Source organism: Mobula birostris, chromosome 3 (assembly GCF_030028105.1).
Source record: "Mobula birostris isolate sMobBir1 chromosome 3, sMobBir1.hap1, whole genome shotgun sequence".
Lineage (NCBI taxonomy): Eukaryota > Metazoa > Chordata > Chondrichthyes > Myliobatiformes > Myliobatidae > Mobula > Mobula birostris.
Window position 1 is genome coordinate 120,396,918 of NC_092372.1, and position 19,677 is coordinate 120,416,594.

Here is a 19,677-nt window from a genome sequence, read left to right on the forward strand (position 1 = left end):
AAAGAACATTCAGTTCCCGTACAGCAGGCAAACACCACTCCACTCACGTCAGTACATAAAACTGTTTATGTTCTGACATTAATCTTCGGCTCAAGCGCCGCGTTTCTTTGTGCGGAATGATTCAGATCGCCGGGCGGACTTTTCACTCGATCATGTGGGGGAGGGGGGCTCTTGACACCCCTTGTTTTTTTTGAGGTGGCCCTTTCTGTGTGCCTCAGTGCACCCCAGTTTCACAGTAAACACTTTCTGAGTTTTCAACGTGTCGGCAGGAAGATAAAGATCTTGCCATTATATATAATCTGACGAAAGGAGCAAAGGCAGGTAGTCAGGAAGAGGGTGGGGATTGAATGACCTACAGGACCACTGGCAGTAGAGTGTTAACACTACCCCATGCTTAAGGGGCCAGACTTGTGGGGGAGGGGGTGCAAATAACCCGGAGGACTGCAAGAGATAGGAGGGGTCCAGATGAAGAAGCAGCAGGAATTCTGAAATGAAGGTAAGGTGAATGTAAAGTCAAATAGAAAGTTACCATCAGGTCTGAGGAAGGTCAGACCAAGGTGAAGTGTGCTAGTCCAACAAAAATTAAGATATAAATCAGTACTTGGGAGCAGATGAGCTGAGTCAGGGTGGAATCAGGAAATGTTGTGGGATGGATTGGGCAGATGAAACAATCACAACAGTCATCTTGAGGCCAAATAGATGTTGCAAACATCTGCTTCAACCTCAGTTGCCAGAGAGAAGGTCAGAGTTGTGGAGATAATGACAGGGCCCCCAAATCATTCCTTGATGTTCCCGCTCTCTTTAGTGGGGTTTTCTGCACCTCCTGTGGTCTGCAATGGGCAAGCTGCCTGAACTGAGGAAGAAGGAGATGCCAGTGAGATAGTGCCGGCCATACACAGTGGACATTTGAAAGATTATGGGTTCTTGAATGTTGGCACTTAGGAGTTATCAAAGATAAGTCCCTGGGGAATAGTCTGGGATCAGGAAGAAAAGCAGGAGGTCTTGACTGTGAAAATACCAGAGGGGAAAAGTAGTCCCAATTCCTCGTACGTATGTGGGGGAGTTTCAGAAAATGGTGGCATGTTCTTCTGGGTCACAGGCTGCACCAAAGTCAGAAAGGATGAGGGGGGTTCAGCTTTGACAATGTCACCAGTGACTTTCACAGTCTGTTGTTCTTGGAGGTGAGTAAAAGTGTGGCTGGGAAGGTTTAAAACTCAGAGATCTGGGTGCAGATTGGAGGGCCATTCGTGTTTTTGGGGAATTTGGTGAAGGGAAAAGGGTTGGAAATCTGGCAGTGCTTTGCAAAGATGGAGGACTTAAGTGCTGTCTTTTGAGGAGGGGGAATAACAGAAAATTCAAAGGAGACTGGCATGTGTCACGATGTGCGCTGACGATATTGGAACCCAAGAGCGGAGGAAAGTCAGACTCCGATGTAGAGATGGTGAACAGTTTATTGATAGCCCTTCCAATAGAACAGTGGTAGCTCAGCCGAGCAACGCTGTGGGATGTAACATTTTCAAAACTAGGCCCCCGTGATTAGCGCTAATCGGACGCTATTAGCGTCCCCATTCTCTCCCCATTCTCCCATTCAATCCCCGTTCTCATCAAATCCCAAGCCCCTCCCCTCCCCATTCCCCCATTCATTCACCAATCTAATCAAATCCCCAACCCCTCTCCATTCCCCCATTCTTTCCCCAATCTACTGAAATCTCCAACCTCTTCCCATTCCCCTTCCCCAATCATCCCTCAATCTCATCAAATCCCTAATCCCTCCCCCATTCCCCCATTCATTCCCCAATCTCATCAAATTCCCAATACCTCCCCATTCTCCTATTTATTCCCAAATCTCATCAAATCCATAATACCTCCCCCATTCCCCTATTCATTCCCCAATCTCATCAAATCTGCAACCCATCCCCACTCTCCCATTCATTCCCCAATCTCATAAAATCCCTAATCCCTCCCCCATTCCCCATTCATTCCACAATCTCATCAAATCCCCAACGCCTCCCTATTAACCCATTAATTTCTGAATCTCATCAAATCCCCAATCCCTCCCCATTCCCCCATCATTCTCCAATCTCATCAAATCCTCAACACCTCCCAATTCCCCTATTGATTCCCCATTCTCATCAAATACTCAATCCATCCCCATTCCCCCATTGATTCCCATATCTCATCAAATCCACAATCCCTCCCCATTCCCCCATTCATTCCCCAATCTCATCAAATCCCCAATCCCTCCCCTATTCTCCCATTAATTCTGCAGCCTCATTAAATCCCCAATCCCTCCCCATTCCCCCATTAATTCCCCAATCTCATCAAATCCCCAACCCCTCCCCATTCCCCCATTTATTCACCAATCTCAAATCCCCAACACCTCCCATTCCCCCATTCATTCCTCGATCTCATCAAATCCCAAACCCCACCACATCATCCTATTCATTCCCCAATCTCATCAAATCCCCAACTACTCTCTATTTCCCCATTCATTTCCCAATCTCATCTAATCCCAAACCCCACTCTATTCCCCATTCATTCTCCAATCTCATCAAATCCCCAATCCCAATCCCCATTGATTCCCCAATCTCATCAAATCCCCAATCCATCCCCTATTCTACCATTAATTCCCCAATCTTATCAAATCTCCAACCTCTCCCCATTCTCCCATTCAATCCCCAATCTCATCTAATCCCAAGCCCCTCACCCTTCCCATTCCCTGATTCATTCACCAATCTAATCAAACCCCATCCCCTCTCCATTCCCCCGTTCATTCCCCAATCTCATGAAATCCCCAACCACTCCCCATTCCCCCATTCTTTCCCCAATCTGCTGAAATCTCCAACCTCTTCCCATTCCCCCATTCATCCCTCAATCTCATCAAATCCCCAATCCCTCCCCCATTCCCCCATTTATTCCCAAATCTCATCAAATCCATAATACGTCCCCCATTCCCCTATTCATTCCCCAATCTTATCAAATCCGCAACCCTTCCCCACTCTCCCATTGATTCCCCAATTTCATCAAATCCCCAAAGTCTCCCCCATTCATTCCCCAATCTCATCAAATCCCCAATCCCTCTCCCATTCCAGATTCATTCCCCAATCTCATCAAATCCCTAATCCCTCCCCCATTCCCCCATTTATTCCACAGTCTCATCAAATCCTTAATCCATTCGCATTCCCCCATTCTTTCCCCAATCCCTCCCCATTCCCTCATTCATTACCCAATCTCATCAAATGCTCAACCCCTCCCAATTCCCCCATTGATTTCCCATTCTCATCAAATCTCCAATCCCTCCCCTGTTCCCCCATTAATTCCCCAACCTCATTAAATCCCCAAACCCTCCCCCATTCGCCTATTGATTCCCCACTCACATCAAGTCCCCAACCACTCCCCATTCCCCCATTTATTCACCAATCTCATCAAAACCCCAACCCCTCCCCATTCCCCCATTCATTCCCCAATCTCATCAAATCCGCAACCCTTCCCCACTCTCCCGTTGATTACCCAATTTCATCAAATCCCCCAAGCCTCCCTCATTCATTCCCCAATCTCATCAAATCTCCAATCCCTCTCCCATTCCTCATTCATTCCCCCATCTCATCAAATCCCTAATCCCTCCCCCATTCCCCCATTTATTCCATAATCTCATCAAATCCTCAATTCCTTCCCATTCCCCCATTCTTTCCCCAATCTCATCAAATCCCAACCTTTTCCCATTACCCATTGATCCCCAATCTCATCATATCCCCGATCCCTCCCCAATCCCCATTCATTCCTCAATCTTATCAAATCCCAAAGCCCTACCCTTTCCCCAATCTCATCAAATGCTAAATCCCTCCCCGTTCCCCCTTTTATTCCCAAATCTCATCAAATCTCCAACACCTCCCCATTCCCCCATTCATTCCCTAAACTCAGCAAATCCCCGATCCATCCACATTCCCCCATTCATTTCTCAAACTCATCAAATCCCCAACCACTCCCGAATCCCCTCTTTTATTCACCAATCTAAACACCCCAACACCTCCCTATTCCCCCATTCATTCTCCAATCTCATCAAATGCACAACGCCTCCCTCTTCCCCCATTGATTCCCCAAACTCCTCAAATCCCCAATCCCTAACCCATTCCTGCATTCATTCCCCAATCTCAACAAATCCCAAACCCATCCCCATTACCCCATTCATTCCCCAATTTTATCTAATCCCAAACCCGACCCCATTCCCCAATTTATTCCCCAATCTCATCAAAACCTAAATCCCTCCCCCATTCCCCATTCATTCTCCAATCTCATCAAATCCCCAATCCCAATCCCTATTGATTCCCCAATCTCATCAAATCCCCAATCCATCCCCTATTCTACCATTAATTCCCCAATCACATCAAATCTCCAACCTCTCCCCATTCTCCCATTCAATCCCCAATCTCATCAAATCCCAAGCCCCTCCCCTCCCCATTCCCCCATTCAGTCACCAATCTAATCAAATCCCCAACCCCTCTCCATTCCCCCGTTCATTTCCCAATCTCATGAAATCCACAACCACTCCCCATTCCCCCATTCTTTCCCCAATCTGCTGAAATCTCCAACCTTTTCCCATTCTCCATTCATCCCTCAATCTCATCAAATCCCCAATCCCTCCCCCATTCTCCCTTTCATTCCCCAATCTCATCAAATTCCCAATACCTCCCCATTCCTCTAATTATTCGAAAATCTCATCAAATCCATAATACCTCCCCCATTCCCCTATTCATTCCCCAATCTCATCAAATCCGCAACCCTTCCCCACTCTCCCATTGATTCCCCAATTTCATCAAATCCCCAATCCCTCCCCATTCCCCACTCATTCCCCAATCTCATCAAATCCCCAATCTCTACCCATTCCCCATACATTCCCCAGTGTCATCAAATCAACATCCCCTTCCCATTCCCCCATTCATTCCCCAATCTCATCAAATCCCCAATCCTTCCCCTATCCCCCAATTTATTCCCCACCCTCATCAAAAAACAACCCCTCACCATTCCCCCATTTATTCACCAATCTAAAAGCCCCAACACCTCCCCATTCCCCCATTCATTCCTCAATCTCAGCAATTCCCCAATCCCTCCACATTCCCCTATTCATTCCTCAAAATCATCAAATCCCCAACCACTCCCCATTCCCCCATTATTCACCAATTTCAAATGCCCAACACCTCCTCATTCCCCCATTCATTCCACAATCTCATCAAATCCCAACTCGCTCCCTCCATTTCCCCATTCATTCCCCAATCACATCAAATCCCCAATCCTTAACACATTCCCCAATTTATTCCCCAATCTCATCAAAATCCCAACCCCTCCCCATTCCCTCATTCATTCTCCAATCTCTTCAAATCCCCAATCCATCCCCTATTCCCCCATTAATTCCCCAATCTCATCAAATCTCCAACCTCTCCCCATTCTCCCATTCAATCCCCAATCTCATCAAATCCCAAGCCCTTCCTCTCCCCATTCCCCTATTCAGTCACCAATCTAATCAAACCTGCGATCCCTCGCAATTCCTCCATTCATTCCCCAATCTCATCAAATCTCCAACCTCTCCCCATTCTCCCATTCAATCCCCAATCTCATCAAATCCCTAACCCCTCTTCATTCCCCCATTCATTCCCCAACCTCATGAAATGCCCAACCACTCCCCATTTCCGCATTCTTTCCCCAATCTGCTCAAATCTCCAACCTCTTCCCATTCTCCCATTCATTCTCCAATCTCATCAAACCCCCAGTCCCTCCCCATTCCCCCATTCATTCCCCAATGTCATCAAATCCTCAATCCCTTCTCTTTCCCCCATTCTTTCCCCAATCTCATCAAATCCCAAAGCCCTACCCTTTCCCCAATCTCATCAAATGCTAAATCCCTCCCCCATTCCCCCTTTTATTCCCAAATCTCATCAAATCCCCAACACCTCCCCATTCCCCCATTCATTCCCTAAACTCAGCAAATCCCCGATCCATCCACATTCCCCCATTCATTTCTCAAACTCATCAAATCCCCAATCCCTAACCCGTTCCTGCATTCATTCCCCAATCTCATCAAATCACCAATCACACCCCCATTGCACAATTCATTCCCCAATCTCAACAAATCCCAAACCCATCCTCATTACCCCATTCATTCTCAAATCTCATCAAATCCCCAACCACTCCCCCATTCCCCCATTCATTCCCCAATCTCATCAAATCACCAACCCTTCCCCGTTCCTACATTTATTCCCCCATCTGATCAAATCCCCAACCCTCCCCATTCCCCCGTACATTCCCAAATCTCATCAAATCCCCAATCACTCCCCATTCCCCCATTCATTCCCCAATCTCAAAAAATCACAAACCCCTCCCCTTTCCCCCATTAATTCCCCAATCGCATCAAATCTCCAAGCCCTCCTTATTCCCCCATTCATTCTTCAATCTTATCAAATGCACAACGCCTCCCTATTCCCCTATTGATTCTCCAATCTCCTCAAATCCCCAATCCCTAACCCATTCCTCCATTCATTCACCAATCTCATCAAATCACCAACCCCTCCCCATGACCCCATTCATTCTCCAATCTCATCAAATCCCTAATTCCTCCCCATTCCCCCATTCATTCCCCAATCTGATCAAATCCCCAGTACTTTCCCATTCCCTCATTCATTCTCCAATCTCATCAAATGCACAACGCCTCCATATTAACCCATTAATTCCCGAATCTCATCAAATCCCCAATCCCTAACACATTCCACCATTCATTCCCCAATTGCACCCACATTCCCCCATTCATTCCCCAATCTCATCAAATTCCCAATTCCTCCCTATTCCTCCATTAATTCCCCAATCGCATCAAATCCCCAACCCCTCCCCATTCCCCCATTCATTCACCAATCTCATCAAATGCACAACGCGTCCCTATTCCCCCAGTGATTCCCCAATCTCATCAAATCCCCAATCCCTAATCCATTCCTCCATTCTTTTCCCAACCTTATCAAATCCCCAATCAACCCCCCATTGCCCCATTCATTACCCAATCTGATCAAATCACCAGTACCTTCCCATTCCCCCATTCATTCTCCAATCTCATCAAATGCACAACGCCTCCTTATTAACCCATTAAATCCCGAATCTCATCAAATCCCCAATCCCTAACACATTCCTCCATTCATTCCCCAATCTCATCAACTCCGCAATTGCACCCACATTCCCCCATTCATTCCCCAATCTCATCAAATGCACAACGCCTCCCTATTCCCCCAGTGATTCTCCAATCTCATCAAAGCCCCAATCCCTAACCCATTCCTCCATTCTTTTCCCAACCTCATCAAATCCCCATTGCCCCATTCATTCCCGAATCTCAACAAATCCCCAACCCATCCCCATTACCCCATTCATTCTCCAATCTCATCAAATCCCCAATCCCTCCCGATTCCCCCATTCATTACTCAATCTTATCAAATCCCCAATCGCACCCACATTGCCCCATTCATTCCCAAATCTTATCAAATCCCCAATCCCTCCCCATTCCCCCATTCATTCCCCAATCTCATCAAATCCTCAACACCTCCCAATTCCCCCACTGATTCCCCATTCTCATCAAATCCCCAATCCCTCCCCATTCCTCCATTCATTCCCCAATGTCATCAAATCCCCAAACCCTCCCCTATTCTCCCATTAATTCCCCAACCTCATTAAATCCCCAATCCCTCCCCCATTCCCCTATTTATTCCCCAATCTCATGAAATCCCTAATCCCTCCCCATTCCCCCATTCATTCCACAATCTCATCAAATCCCCAATCCCTTCCAATACCCCATCCATTCCCCAATCTCATCAAAGCCCCAACCCCACCACATTACCCATTCATACCCCAGTCTCATGAAATCTCCAATCCCTCCCCATTCCTCATACATTCCCCAATCTCATCAAATCACCAACCCTTTCCCAATCCCTCATTCATTCCTTAATCTCATCAAATCCCCATTCCTTCCCCATCCCCCAATTTATTCCCCACTCTCATCAAAACCCCAACTCCTCCCTATTCCCCCATTTATTTACCAATCTCAAATCCCCAACACCTCCCCATTCTCCCATTCATTCCCCAATCTCAGCAAATCCCTAATCCCCCCAGATTCCCCCATTCATTCCTCAAAATCATCAAATCCCCAACCACTCCCCATTCCCCCATTATTCACCAATCTCAAATCCTCAACACCTCCCCATTACCCCATTCATTCCTCAACCTCATTATATCCCAAATCCCCTCACATCTTCCTATTCATTCCCCAATCTCATCAAATCCCCAACTACTCCCCATTCCCCCATTCATTCCTCAGTCTCATCAAATCCCATCTTGCTCCTTCCATTTCCCCAATTTATTCCCCAATCTCACCAAAAACTAAATCCCTCCCCATTCCCCCATTCATTCTCCAATCTCATCAAATCCCTAATCCCTCCCCCATTCCCCATTCATTCCACAATCTCATCAAATCCTCAATCCTTTCCCATTCCCCAATTCTTTCCCCAATCTCATCAAAGTCCCAACCTCACCCCATTACCCATTGATTCCCCAATCTCATCATATCCCCGATCCCTCCCCATTCCCCATTCATTCCCCAATCTCATCAAATGCTAAATCCCTCCCCCATTCCCCCATTTATTCCAAAATCTCATCAAATCCCCAACACCTCCCAATTCCCCCATTCATTCCCTAATCTCAGCAAATCCCCGATCCATCCACATTCCCCCATTCATTCCTCAAACTCATCAAATCCCCAACTTCTCCCAATTCCCCCTTTTATTCACCAATCTGAACTCCCCAACACCTCCCCAATCCCCCATTCATTCCCCAATCTCATCAAATCCCAAACCCCTACCCATTCGCCAATATCATCAAATCCTAAATCCCTTTCCCATTCCCCATTCATTCCCCAATCTCTTCAAATCCCCAACTCCTCCCTATTCTCCCATTCATTCTCCAATCTCATCAAATCCCCAACTACTCCCCATTCCCCCATTCATAGAAACATAGAAACATAGAAAATAGGTGCAGGAGTAGGCCATTCGGCCCTTCAAGCCTGCACCGCCATTTATTATGATCATGGCTGATCATCCAACTCAGAACCCCGCCCCAGCCTTCCCTCCATACCCCCTGATCCCCGTAGCCACAAGGGCCATATCTAACTCCCTCTGAAATATAGCCAATGAACTGGCCTCAGCTGCTTCCTGTGGCAGAGAATTCCACAGATTCACCACTCTCTGTGTGAAGAAGTTTTTCCTAATCTCGGTCCTAAAAGGCTTCCCCTTTATCCTCAAACTGTGACCCCTTGTTCTGGACTTCCCCAATATCGGGAACAATCTTCCTGCATCTAGCCTGTCCAATCCCTTTAGGATTTTATACGTTTCAATCAGATCCCCCCCTCAATCTTCTAAATTCCAACGAGTACAAGCCCAGTTCATCCAGTCTTTCTTCATATGAAAGTCCTGCCATCCCAGGAATCAATCTGGTGAACCTTCTTTGTACTCCCTCTATGGCAAGGATGTCTTTCCTCAGATTAGGGGACCAAAACTGCACACAATACTCCAGGTGTGGTCTCACCAAGGCCTTGTACAACTGCAGTAGTACCTCCCTGCTCCTGTACTCAAATCCTCTCGCTATAAATGCCAGCATACCATTCGCCTTTTTCACCGCCTGCTGTACCTGCATGCCCACTTTCAATGACTGGTGTATAATGACACCCAGGTCTCGTTGCACCTCCCCTTTTCCTAATCGGCCACCATTCAGATAATAATCTGTTTTCCTATTTTTGCCACCAAAGTGGATAACTTCACATTTATCCACATTAAATTGCATCTTCCATGAATTTGCCCACTCACCCAACCTATCCAAGTCACTCTGCATCCTCTTAGCATCCTCCTCACAGCTAACACTGCCACCCAGCTTCGTGTCATCCGCAAACTTGGAGATGCTGCATTTAATTCCTTCATCCAAGTCATTAATATATATTGTAAACAACTGGGGTCCCAGCACTGAGCCTTGCGGTACCCCACTAGTCACCGCCTGCCATTCTGAAAAGGTCCCGTTTATTCCCACTCTTTGCTTCCTGTCTGCTAACCAATTCTCCATCCACATCAATACCTTACCCCCAATACCATGTGCTTTGAGTTTGCACACTAATCTCCTGTGTGGGACCTTGTCAAAAGCCCTTTGAAAATCCAAATATACCACATCCACTGGTTCTCCCCTATCCACTCAACTAGTTACATCCTCAAAAAATTCAATGAGATTCGTCAGACATGATTTTCCTTTCACAAATCCATGTTGACTTTGTCCGATGATTTCACCACTTTCCAAATGTGCTGTTATCACATCTTTGATAACTGACTCCAGCAGTTTCCCCACCACCGACGTTAGGCTAACCGGTCTATAATTCCCCGGTTTCTCTCTCCCTCCTTTTTTAAAAAGTGGGGTTACATTAGCCACCCTCCAATCCTCTGGAACTAGTCCAGAATCTAACGAATTTTGAAAAATTATCACTAATGCATCCACTATTTCTTGGGCTACTTCCTTAAGCACTCTAGAATGCAGACCATCTGGCCCTGGGGATTTATCTGCCTTCAATCCCTTCAATTTACCTAACACCACTTCCCTACTAACAAGTATTTCGCTCAGTTCCTCCATCTCACTGGACCCTCTGTCCCCTACTATTTCTGGAAGATTATTTATGTCCTCCTTAGTGAAGACAGAACCAAAGTAATTATTCAATTGGTCTGCCATGTCCTTGCTCCCCATAATCAATTCACCTGTTTCTGTCTGTAGGGGACCTACATTTGTCTTTATCAGTCTTTTCCTTTTTACATACCTATAAAAGCTTTTACAGTTAGTTTTTATGTTCCCTGCCAGTTTTCTCTCATAATCTTTTTTCCCCTTCCTAATTAAGCCCTTTGTCCTCCTCTGCTGAACTCTGAATTTCTCCCAGTACTCAGGTGAGCCACTTTCTCTGGCTAATTTGTATACTTCTTCTTTGGAATTGATACTATCCCTAATTTCTCTTGTCAGCCACGGGTGCACTACCTTCCTTGATTTATTCTTTTGCCAAACTGGGATGAACAATTGTTATAGTTCATCCATGCAACCTTTAAATGCTTGCCATTGCATATCCACCGTCAATCCTTTAAGTGTCATTTGCCAGTCTATCTTAGCTAATTCACATCTCATACCTTCAAAGTTACCCCTCTTTAAGTTCAGAACCTTTGTTTCTGAATTAACTATGTCACTCTCCATCTTAATGAAGAATTCCACCATATTATGGTCACTCTTACCCAAGGGGCCTCTCACGACAAGATTGCTAATTAACCCTTCCTCATTGCTCAAAACCCAGTCTAGAATAGCCTGCTCTCTAGTTGGTTCCTCGACATGTTGGTTCAAAAAACCATCCCGCATACATTCCAAGAAATCTCTTCCTCAGCACCTTTACCAATTTGGTTCACCCAATCTACATGTAGATTGAAGTCACCCATTATAACTGCTGTTCCTTTATTGCACACATTTCTAATTTCCTGTTTAATACCATCTCCGACCTCACTACTACTGTTAGGTGGCCTGTACACAACTCCCACCAGTGTCTTCTGCCCCTTAGTGTTACGCAGCTCTACCCATATCAATTCCACATCTTCCCGGCTTATGTCCTTCCTTTCTATTGCGTTAATCTCTTCTTTAACCAGCAACGCCACCCCACCTCCCCTTCCTTCATGTCTATCCCTCCTGAATGTTGAATATCCCTGAACGTTGAGCTCCCATCCTTGGTCACCCTGGAGCCATGTCTCTGTGATCCCAACTATATCATAATCATTAATAACAATCTGCACTTTCAATTCATCCACCTTATTACGAATGCTCCTTGCATTGACACACAAAGCCTTCAGTTGCTCTTTTACAACTCTCTTAGCCCTTATACAATTATGTTGAAAAGTGGCCCTTTTTAATGCTTGCCCTGGATTTGTTGGCCTGCCACTTTTATTCTTCTCCTTAGTACTTTTTGCTTCTACCCTCACTTTACACCCTGCTGTCTCTCTGCACTGGTTCCCATCCCCCTGTTGTGAACTAACCTCCTCACGCCTAGCCTCTTTAATTTGATTCCCACCCCCCAACCATTCTAGTTTAAAGTCACCTCAGTAGTCCTCGCTAATCTCCCTGCCAGGATATTGGTCCCCCTGGGATTCAAGTGTAACCCGTCCTTTTTGTACAGGTCATGCCTGTGCCAAAAGAGGTCCCAATGATCCAAAAACTTGAATTCCTGCCCCCTGCTCCAATCCTTCAGCCACGCATTTATCCTCCACCTCATCACATTCCTACTCTCACTATTGCGTGGCACAGGCAGTAATCCCAAGATTACTACCTTTACGGTCCTTTTTCTCAACTCCCTTCCTAGCTCCCTATATTCTCCTTTCAAGACCTCATCCCTTTTCCTACCTATGTCATTGGTACCTATATGTACCACGACCTCTGGCTCCTCACCCTCCCACTTCAGGATATTTTGGACACGATCAGAAATATCCCGGACCCTGGCACCAGGGAGGCAGACTACCATCCGGGTCTCTGGACTGCGTCCACAGAATCGCCTATCTGACCCCCTTTCTATTGAGTCCCCTATCACAACTGCCCTCCTCTTCCTTGCCCTACCCTTCTGAGCTACAGGGCCAGATTCATTCCTCAATCTCATCAAATCCCCAAACCCCTCCCCATCCCCCTATTTATTCCCCAATCTCATCAAATCCCCAACTACTCCCCATTCCCCCATTCATTCTCCAATCTCATCAAATCTCCAATCCCACTCCCATTCCCCCATTCATTTTCCAATCTCATCAAATCCCTAACCCCACCCCCATTCCCCCATTGACTCCCCAATCTCATCAAATCCCCAATCCCTCCCCCATTCCCCCATTCATTCCCCAATCTCATCAAATCCCCAATCCCTCCCCCATTCCTCCATTCATTCCCCAATTTCATCAAATCCCCAACACCTACCCCATTCCCCAATTCATTCCCCAACCTCATCAAATCCCCAACACCTACCCCATTCCCCAATTCATTCCCCAATCTCATCAAATCCCCAACACCTACCCCATTCCCCAATTCATTCCCCAATCTCATCAAATCCCCAACCCCTCCCCATCCCCCCATTCATTCCCCAATCTCATCAAATCCCCAATCCCTCCCCCATTCCCCCATTCATTCCCCAATCTCATCAAATCCCCAACCCCTCCCCATCCCCCCATTCATTGCCCAATCTCATCAAATCCCCAAGCCCTCCCCATTCCCCCATCCATTCCCCAATCACTTCAAATTCCCAATCCCTCCCACATCCCCCATTCATTCCCCAATTGGATCAAATCCCCAACCCCTGTCCTACTGCAACATTCCCGGTCCCCTTTTCATTCACTCATCTACACACTTGGGCCAATTCAAAGCAACTAAGTGAGTCACCAACTCCTTTATCTTTGAAACATGGCAGGGCAGGACAGTGCTGTTGTGCTCAGCCCAATACTTCACAGTGCAGGCCACTTGGGTTTATGTCCCACTGCTGTATGTAACGAGTGTGTATGTTCTCCCCAAGACTGCTTGTGTTTCCTCTGGGTGACCCAGTTTTCTCCCACCGTCCAAAGGCCTACTGGTTGGTACTGTGGCTGGTCGTTGTAAACTGTCCTGTGATTGGGCCAGGGTTAAAGCGGAGATTGCTCTGCAGCGTGGCTGTAAGTGCCACCGTCTCTCAGTCAATAAGATCACGTAAAAAGGCCAGGAACCCATGGTGCTGTGGGAAGAACGGGCAAGCTCCACACAAACAGCATCAGAAGTCAGGATTGAACCCATGTCACTGTCATTGAACCCACTGTGGTGCTGCAGCTGTACCAGCTGCACCAGTCTGTCAGCCAAAGTGCCTCAAAGGTGTGGTGAAATTTGAAGACACGAGCAGTTTATGCAGAGAAACATTCTACACACACGTTGTAATAATTCCATTTAGGTGCTGTTAATTGCGTGATAAATATGGACCAACACACAGGACAGAGTAGTCCAGTCCTTCTTTGTACAGGACCAATAGATATATTCACATTGGTCCGAGAATATAGTTTGGGCTTGCCTCCAGTCAGGAATCTCCTTGATACTACAATGGGGTGTCAACTGGATAACATGCTCAAGTCTCATAGTAAACTAGCTAAAGAAAGGGAACTGACCTAGCCACATCTTTATATTTAACTCCAGAACTGAGGGTGGAGGTGTGTGGTGCATGTGTGATGTTTGAGAATTATTAAATCCACAGACCAATTGCATGACACATTGAATTGCAAATATGTATAATTTGGTTCTGAACTGTTCTGTACCTTAGAGTGGTAAGGATGTGGTTTTCCGCACAGCTTGCTTTGCATTTGAAAGTGCTGCTGATTGAGGCAATGAAACAGTTGTGGACGCTTCCCCTTGAGCTATGGTTGGGAACATTGTGTGAGACAAGCAGGCCGCTGTCACGTATCTGTGAGCAGACAGCGAAGGAGCAGCGTTGGCAGAGAGTGGGGAAGAAGCTGCTTGGCCACTTCACAAGTAAAATCCCATCGATGCAATGAGCACTAGGGAGGGAGTGACCACAGACCGAGTCAAGCTGGGCTGGAAGAACTATATCGCCTGGGATAGACTAATGTGTGTGGCCGGGAGAATCTGAAACAGAAGCCAGGCACAGTGGTGCAGCTGGGAGAACTCATGCTAAATTGAACTGAGCTTAACTAAAGAGAACATTCCTAGACTTTCTCAATGACTCTGTGGTTTTGTGTTTTATAGTCTGTGTCCTTTGCTCGTTTTTTGCTGTTGTGCGATATTTTTTTTCATACATTAGATGTTTGATGTTTTCTTCAAATGGGTTCCATGGTGTTCCTTTGTTTCTGGCTGTCTGTGGAAAGATGAATTTCAAGGTTGTATACTGCATACGTTCTTTGAATCTTTGATGCACACAGTTCCAGCGATTTGGCTTCAAACCCTGACTGTGTGTGTGAAGTTTACGGGCTCTTCCTCTGACTCCACACTTGCCTTCCAAGTGCCCTCATTTCCACCCACACCCTCGTTGTGCAGGTTGGTGGGTTAACTAGCCACAGTAAGTGGGTGAGCAGTAGAATCTGCAGAGAGATGATGGGACTGTGGGGAGAATAACCCAGATTAATGTGGGAATAGTGTCAGTAAGTGCTTGATGGTCAGCAGAGATTTGGTGTGCCAGAGGGATAGTTTTCACACCCTAAGACAGGAATTCCCAACCTGGGCTCCACCAGCCCTTTGGTTAATGGTATGGGTTCATGACATAAGAAAAGGTTGGTCACCCTAAGACATCCTAGTAAAATCAAAGGAGTGCATTTGAAGTGTTGAAATGTGAAAATTAAGCATCTTAGCCTGTAGCTAGCAAGCTGTCAGAAACAGCAGTGTGATTATGAACCTATCACTTGTTGAGTGACGAAAGCTGCCCAAGGTATTGAGTTAGTTCTTCAACTTTAAGCGCCGGTGCCAAACAATCTTTTGTGTCTACCTGAGAGAACAGTCTGTATGTCAGCACTTCTGACACTGAAGAATCCTGTAGTGCTGTACTGGTGTCAGATTAGACTCATCTGAACTGTATTCATTTATCATTACTTTGCTGTAATTGACAATGGACCTCCTAGCCCAGAGGGAGGAACAATCAGCATGGCTTAACATGTCAACTGTTTCCAGCCACCAACAAGTCCAAAACTTAATACCACTGAAGCATGCATAACTGTAGAGTTTGGTTCTGAAAGGTTATAATTGATGTAGGTTATGATTATACTGAATGTCGTAATGTGCACTGGGAACAACTGAACCCAGCTCTGGAGGAACAACAGACCCCCATGTAGAGGCAGAAATTACAACAGAACACTGAAGGCTCAACCGAGCGACACTGTGAGATGAATCATTCTCAAAACAAGGACCCTGCAGTAAGTGTTAATTGGGAGTCCACTTTAAATAATCACAGTACACAGAAAACCTGTGCCAGTCAAAATAAATTAGACAAGATGACGCAGAAAGTGAAAGTGCTTAACCACTCTAGTTAAGACAACAATTAACAAGCACAGGTACTCCAGAAACCTTGGAGCCCAAAGTTCTACACTTGCTGCACAGGCCCACAGAGCTCATGACATTGTATGGCAAATTAACTTAACTTATTGCCTGTTTTGCCCCGGGCGTTTAGGGCAACAATGAAGGTTCTCTATCTCTGGTGGTATTCAGGGATTCCAACATCATGTCAGTAGCTCAGTTTTCACCACTGTCAGCCATGCAAGTCCTGGGTGGAGACTCAGGAACACTGTCACACTCAGATGTAGAAGGATTCTTCATTGCTGTTTCTGTATCAACTTCGTTTTACCAGGTAGACTCATTAGCCCTGAGCTGAACCTCTGAACCTAGAGGACTGGTGGACCATTCTTGACATTCTTTTAGTCTGGCCTCTATCCCTTGACCTGTTTGGCATTGTCGACCTACCAAGAGCCAGCGCATAAAGAACTGACTCCAGCCAGCATAGCTCTCCAGTTCATTGAGGCGTGCAAGCTTTCAAACTACGACAAGGTTGTGGTCCTCTTGGAGGACATTCTATGGCAGTGATCAGGATTACTTGCCAATACTTTTTAGTTTGGATTGTGATTCCCCTTATAACACATTTCATGACATACACCGGTGATATTAAAGTGGATTCTGATTGATGAACATTTTACCAGATCAGCGTTGAGATGAAATTCTTCTCTTTCTAATTTTACACTTGGTCTGTGTATAACTTGCCTATGTAGACCTCTGTAAGTAAAAGTACGACTTTTATTTTTTGAGTATTTGAGATGAATGGATAAAATGATGAATTAGTTGAGAGAGCCATTAATGAGTGACCTCAGCAAAGTGTAATATCTTTAACATTTGTAGCTAGTTGATTTAAAATTGAAACTTCTGATTAGTAAACCGATACTCAGCTTATTAAAGGAATTTAGAATTAAAAATATGGTATTGCAGTCGCGCGCAAATGCACGACTAAAGAAACACACGGAGGCAGAGAGAGCTCAACTCAGAATGCCTTTACCGATTCAAAATCGCGTGCTTAAATCTCCCCTCCCATGGGCTCTTGCGACCCGCGGGGCGGACATGACGTCAGACTGTCCCCGGAAGGTCCGCTCAGAGGGGGTAGCTCCAAACGCGCTACCGTGTGTCTGCCCGCGGCTCCCGTTGGCAGTTTGAGTCCCGCATATGCAGGCCACCACACCACCACCCCCGAGAAACGTCCATCGGGGGAGTGAAGCCCCCAGTCTGTGCGGCTTGCCTGGGTGGCCGGCCTCGCCGGCGTGGTGCGGGTACCCTCACTGGTTGCTCAATGTCCAAGTGCGCCGGTTTGAGGCGGTCCACTGTAAAAGTCTCTTCCCAGCCACCCACCTCCACGACACACGTGGTTCCGTTGTGCTGGATCACCTTGAAGGGTCCCTCGTATGGTCGCTGTAGACGTGACCAGTGCATGCCCCTGCAAATAAAAACATACTCAGTCTCGGAGGTCTTTAGGGGTGAATGATGGCGTGGGACCATGCCTGGAGATCGGGAGCGGTGCCAGGGTCCCTACCTTGTCCCGTAGCCTCGTTAGCACTGCTGCTGGAGTTTCTTCCGAAACTTGGGCCTCTGGTACAAACTTGCTTGGGACTGTCAGGGGGGTGCCGTAGACCAATTCCGCCAAGGAGGTGTCCAGGTCCTCCTTGCCGGCTGTGCAGATGCCCAGTAAGATCCAGGGAAGCTCATCTGTCCAGTTGGGGCCCCTGAGGCGCGCCATCAGGGCCGACTTGAGATGTCAGTGGAATCGCTCTACCAAACCATTGGACTGGGGATGGTACGCTGTGGTGTGATGCAGCTGGGTGCCCAGGAGCTGCACCAGTGCTGTCCACAAACCCGACGTGAACTGCGCCCCTCTGTCGGAGGTGATATCCGTTGGGAGGCCGAACCTGGCGAACCAGTTTGCAATGAGCGTCCTGGCGCAGGACTCAGTGGACATGTCTGCGAGCGGTACGGCTTCCGGCCACCTGGTGAACCTGTCTACCATGGTAAAGATATACCTGGTGCCCTGGGAGACTGGCAGGGGGCCAAAGATGTCCATGTGGATGTGTTGGAACCTCCTGTGCACCGGCTGGAACTGCTGGAGGGGAGCCTTCCCGTGTCGCTGAACTTTGGCGGACTGGCAGTGTGCGCAGGTCCTGGCCCAGTGTCCGATCTGTTTGCGCAAACCGTGCCAGACGGATCTGTCCGCTACCTGCTTGATGGGACGCCCGGATGGACGGGTGGGCCAGGTCATGCAGCGTGTTGGACACCTGGCGCCTTGATGCTGCTGGTACCACAGGTCGGGGTTTGCCGGTAGACACGTCGCACAGGAGTCGATCCGCTGCCGGGCCGATGGAGACGTCCTCCAACTGGAGCCCCGAAATGGTGGTGCGGTAAGCCGGGATCTCGGGGTCCGACCGTTGTGCTTCCGCCAGTGCTGCGAGGTCTGTTCCTGAGGACGATATGTCTACTGAGTGGAGGCAGGGGCGAGACAGTGTGTCGGCGACGACGTTGTTCTTCCCTGCGATGTGGCAGACGTCCGTGAATTCTGAAATAAAGGACAGGTGCCTCTGCTGCCGAGCCGACCATGGGTCCAATACCTTGACCAGTGCGAAGGTGAGGGGCTTGTGGTCCGTATACACGGTGAACTCCCTTCCCGTGAGGAAGTACCGGAAATGCCGGACAGTCAGGTAGAGCGCTAGCAACTCCCTGTTGAAAGCGCTGTCCAGTTGGAGCCCCTGAGGCGCGCCACCCCTGAGGTGAATTCTGGTGGCCGTAGGTGCCGGCTGAAGAAAGCGAGTGGCCGCCACTTGCTCTCGACGAGCTGCTCCAGGACTCCGCTGACTGCCGTGTCGGAAGCGTCGACTGTGAGTGCCGCGGGTACATCGACTCTCGGGTGCACTAGGAGGGCAGCCTTTGCCAGCACCTCCTTGGCTTGCTCGAACGACTCTGTGGACTCCGCGTCCCATGACACTTCTTTGGCCTTGCCGGCCATCGGGCTGAACAAGGGTCTCATGATGTGTGCCGCCGCCGGCACAAACCGATGATACAAGTTCCTACGAGCTCCTGCAGGCCCTTGACCGTGCTGGGTTTGGGGAACTAGATGACCTAGACCTTGTCCGGTAGGGGAACTGCGCCATGTCGGTTGACTCTGTGGCCCAAGAGGTCGATCTCCGTCAGCCTGAACTGGCACTTTGCCGGACTGATTGCCGGTCCGTGGTCACTCAGGCGTTGGCAGAGCTGGCGCAAATGTGCCACGTGTTCTTGGTGCGAACTGCTGGCCACCAGGGTATCATCCAAGTAAATGAAAATGAAATCCAGGCTGCGTCCCACCAAGTCTATGAGCCTTTGGAAAGTTTGGGCTGCATTCTTGAGACCGAAAGGAATTGGAACAAGCCAAATGGGGTGACGAGGGCTGTCTTGGGCACGTCGTCGGGGTGCACTGGGATCTGATGATATCCCCTGACCAGGTCGATTTTCAGGAAGATGGTCGCTCCGTGCAGGTTCGTTGTGAAGTGCTGGATGTGGGGTACCGGGTATCTGTTAGTGGCTGTGACGTCGTTG

General features: G+C 47.8%; 1 protein-coding gene across 1 annotated transcript in view; it reads left to right on the forward strand.

Annotated features, from left to right (window-relative positions):
• Positions 1–394: 394 nt before the first annotated feature.
• Positions 395–19,677, forward strand: part of LOC140195243 (peptidyl-prolyl cis-trans isomerase FKBP5-like) — a 474,319-nt gene continuing 455,036 nt past the window's right edge. The window contains exon 1 of the mRNA XM_072253271.1: positions 395–496. Within this exon, the coding sequence (XP_072109372.1) occupies positions 491–496 (6 nt within the window). The 5' untranslated portion in view covers positions 395–490. The remainder of the gene's footprint in view (positions 497–19,677) is intronic.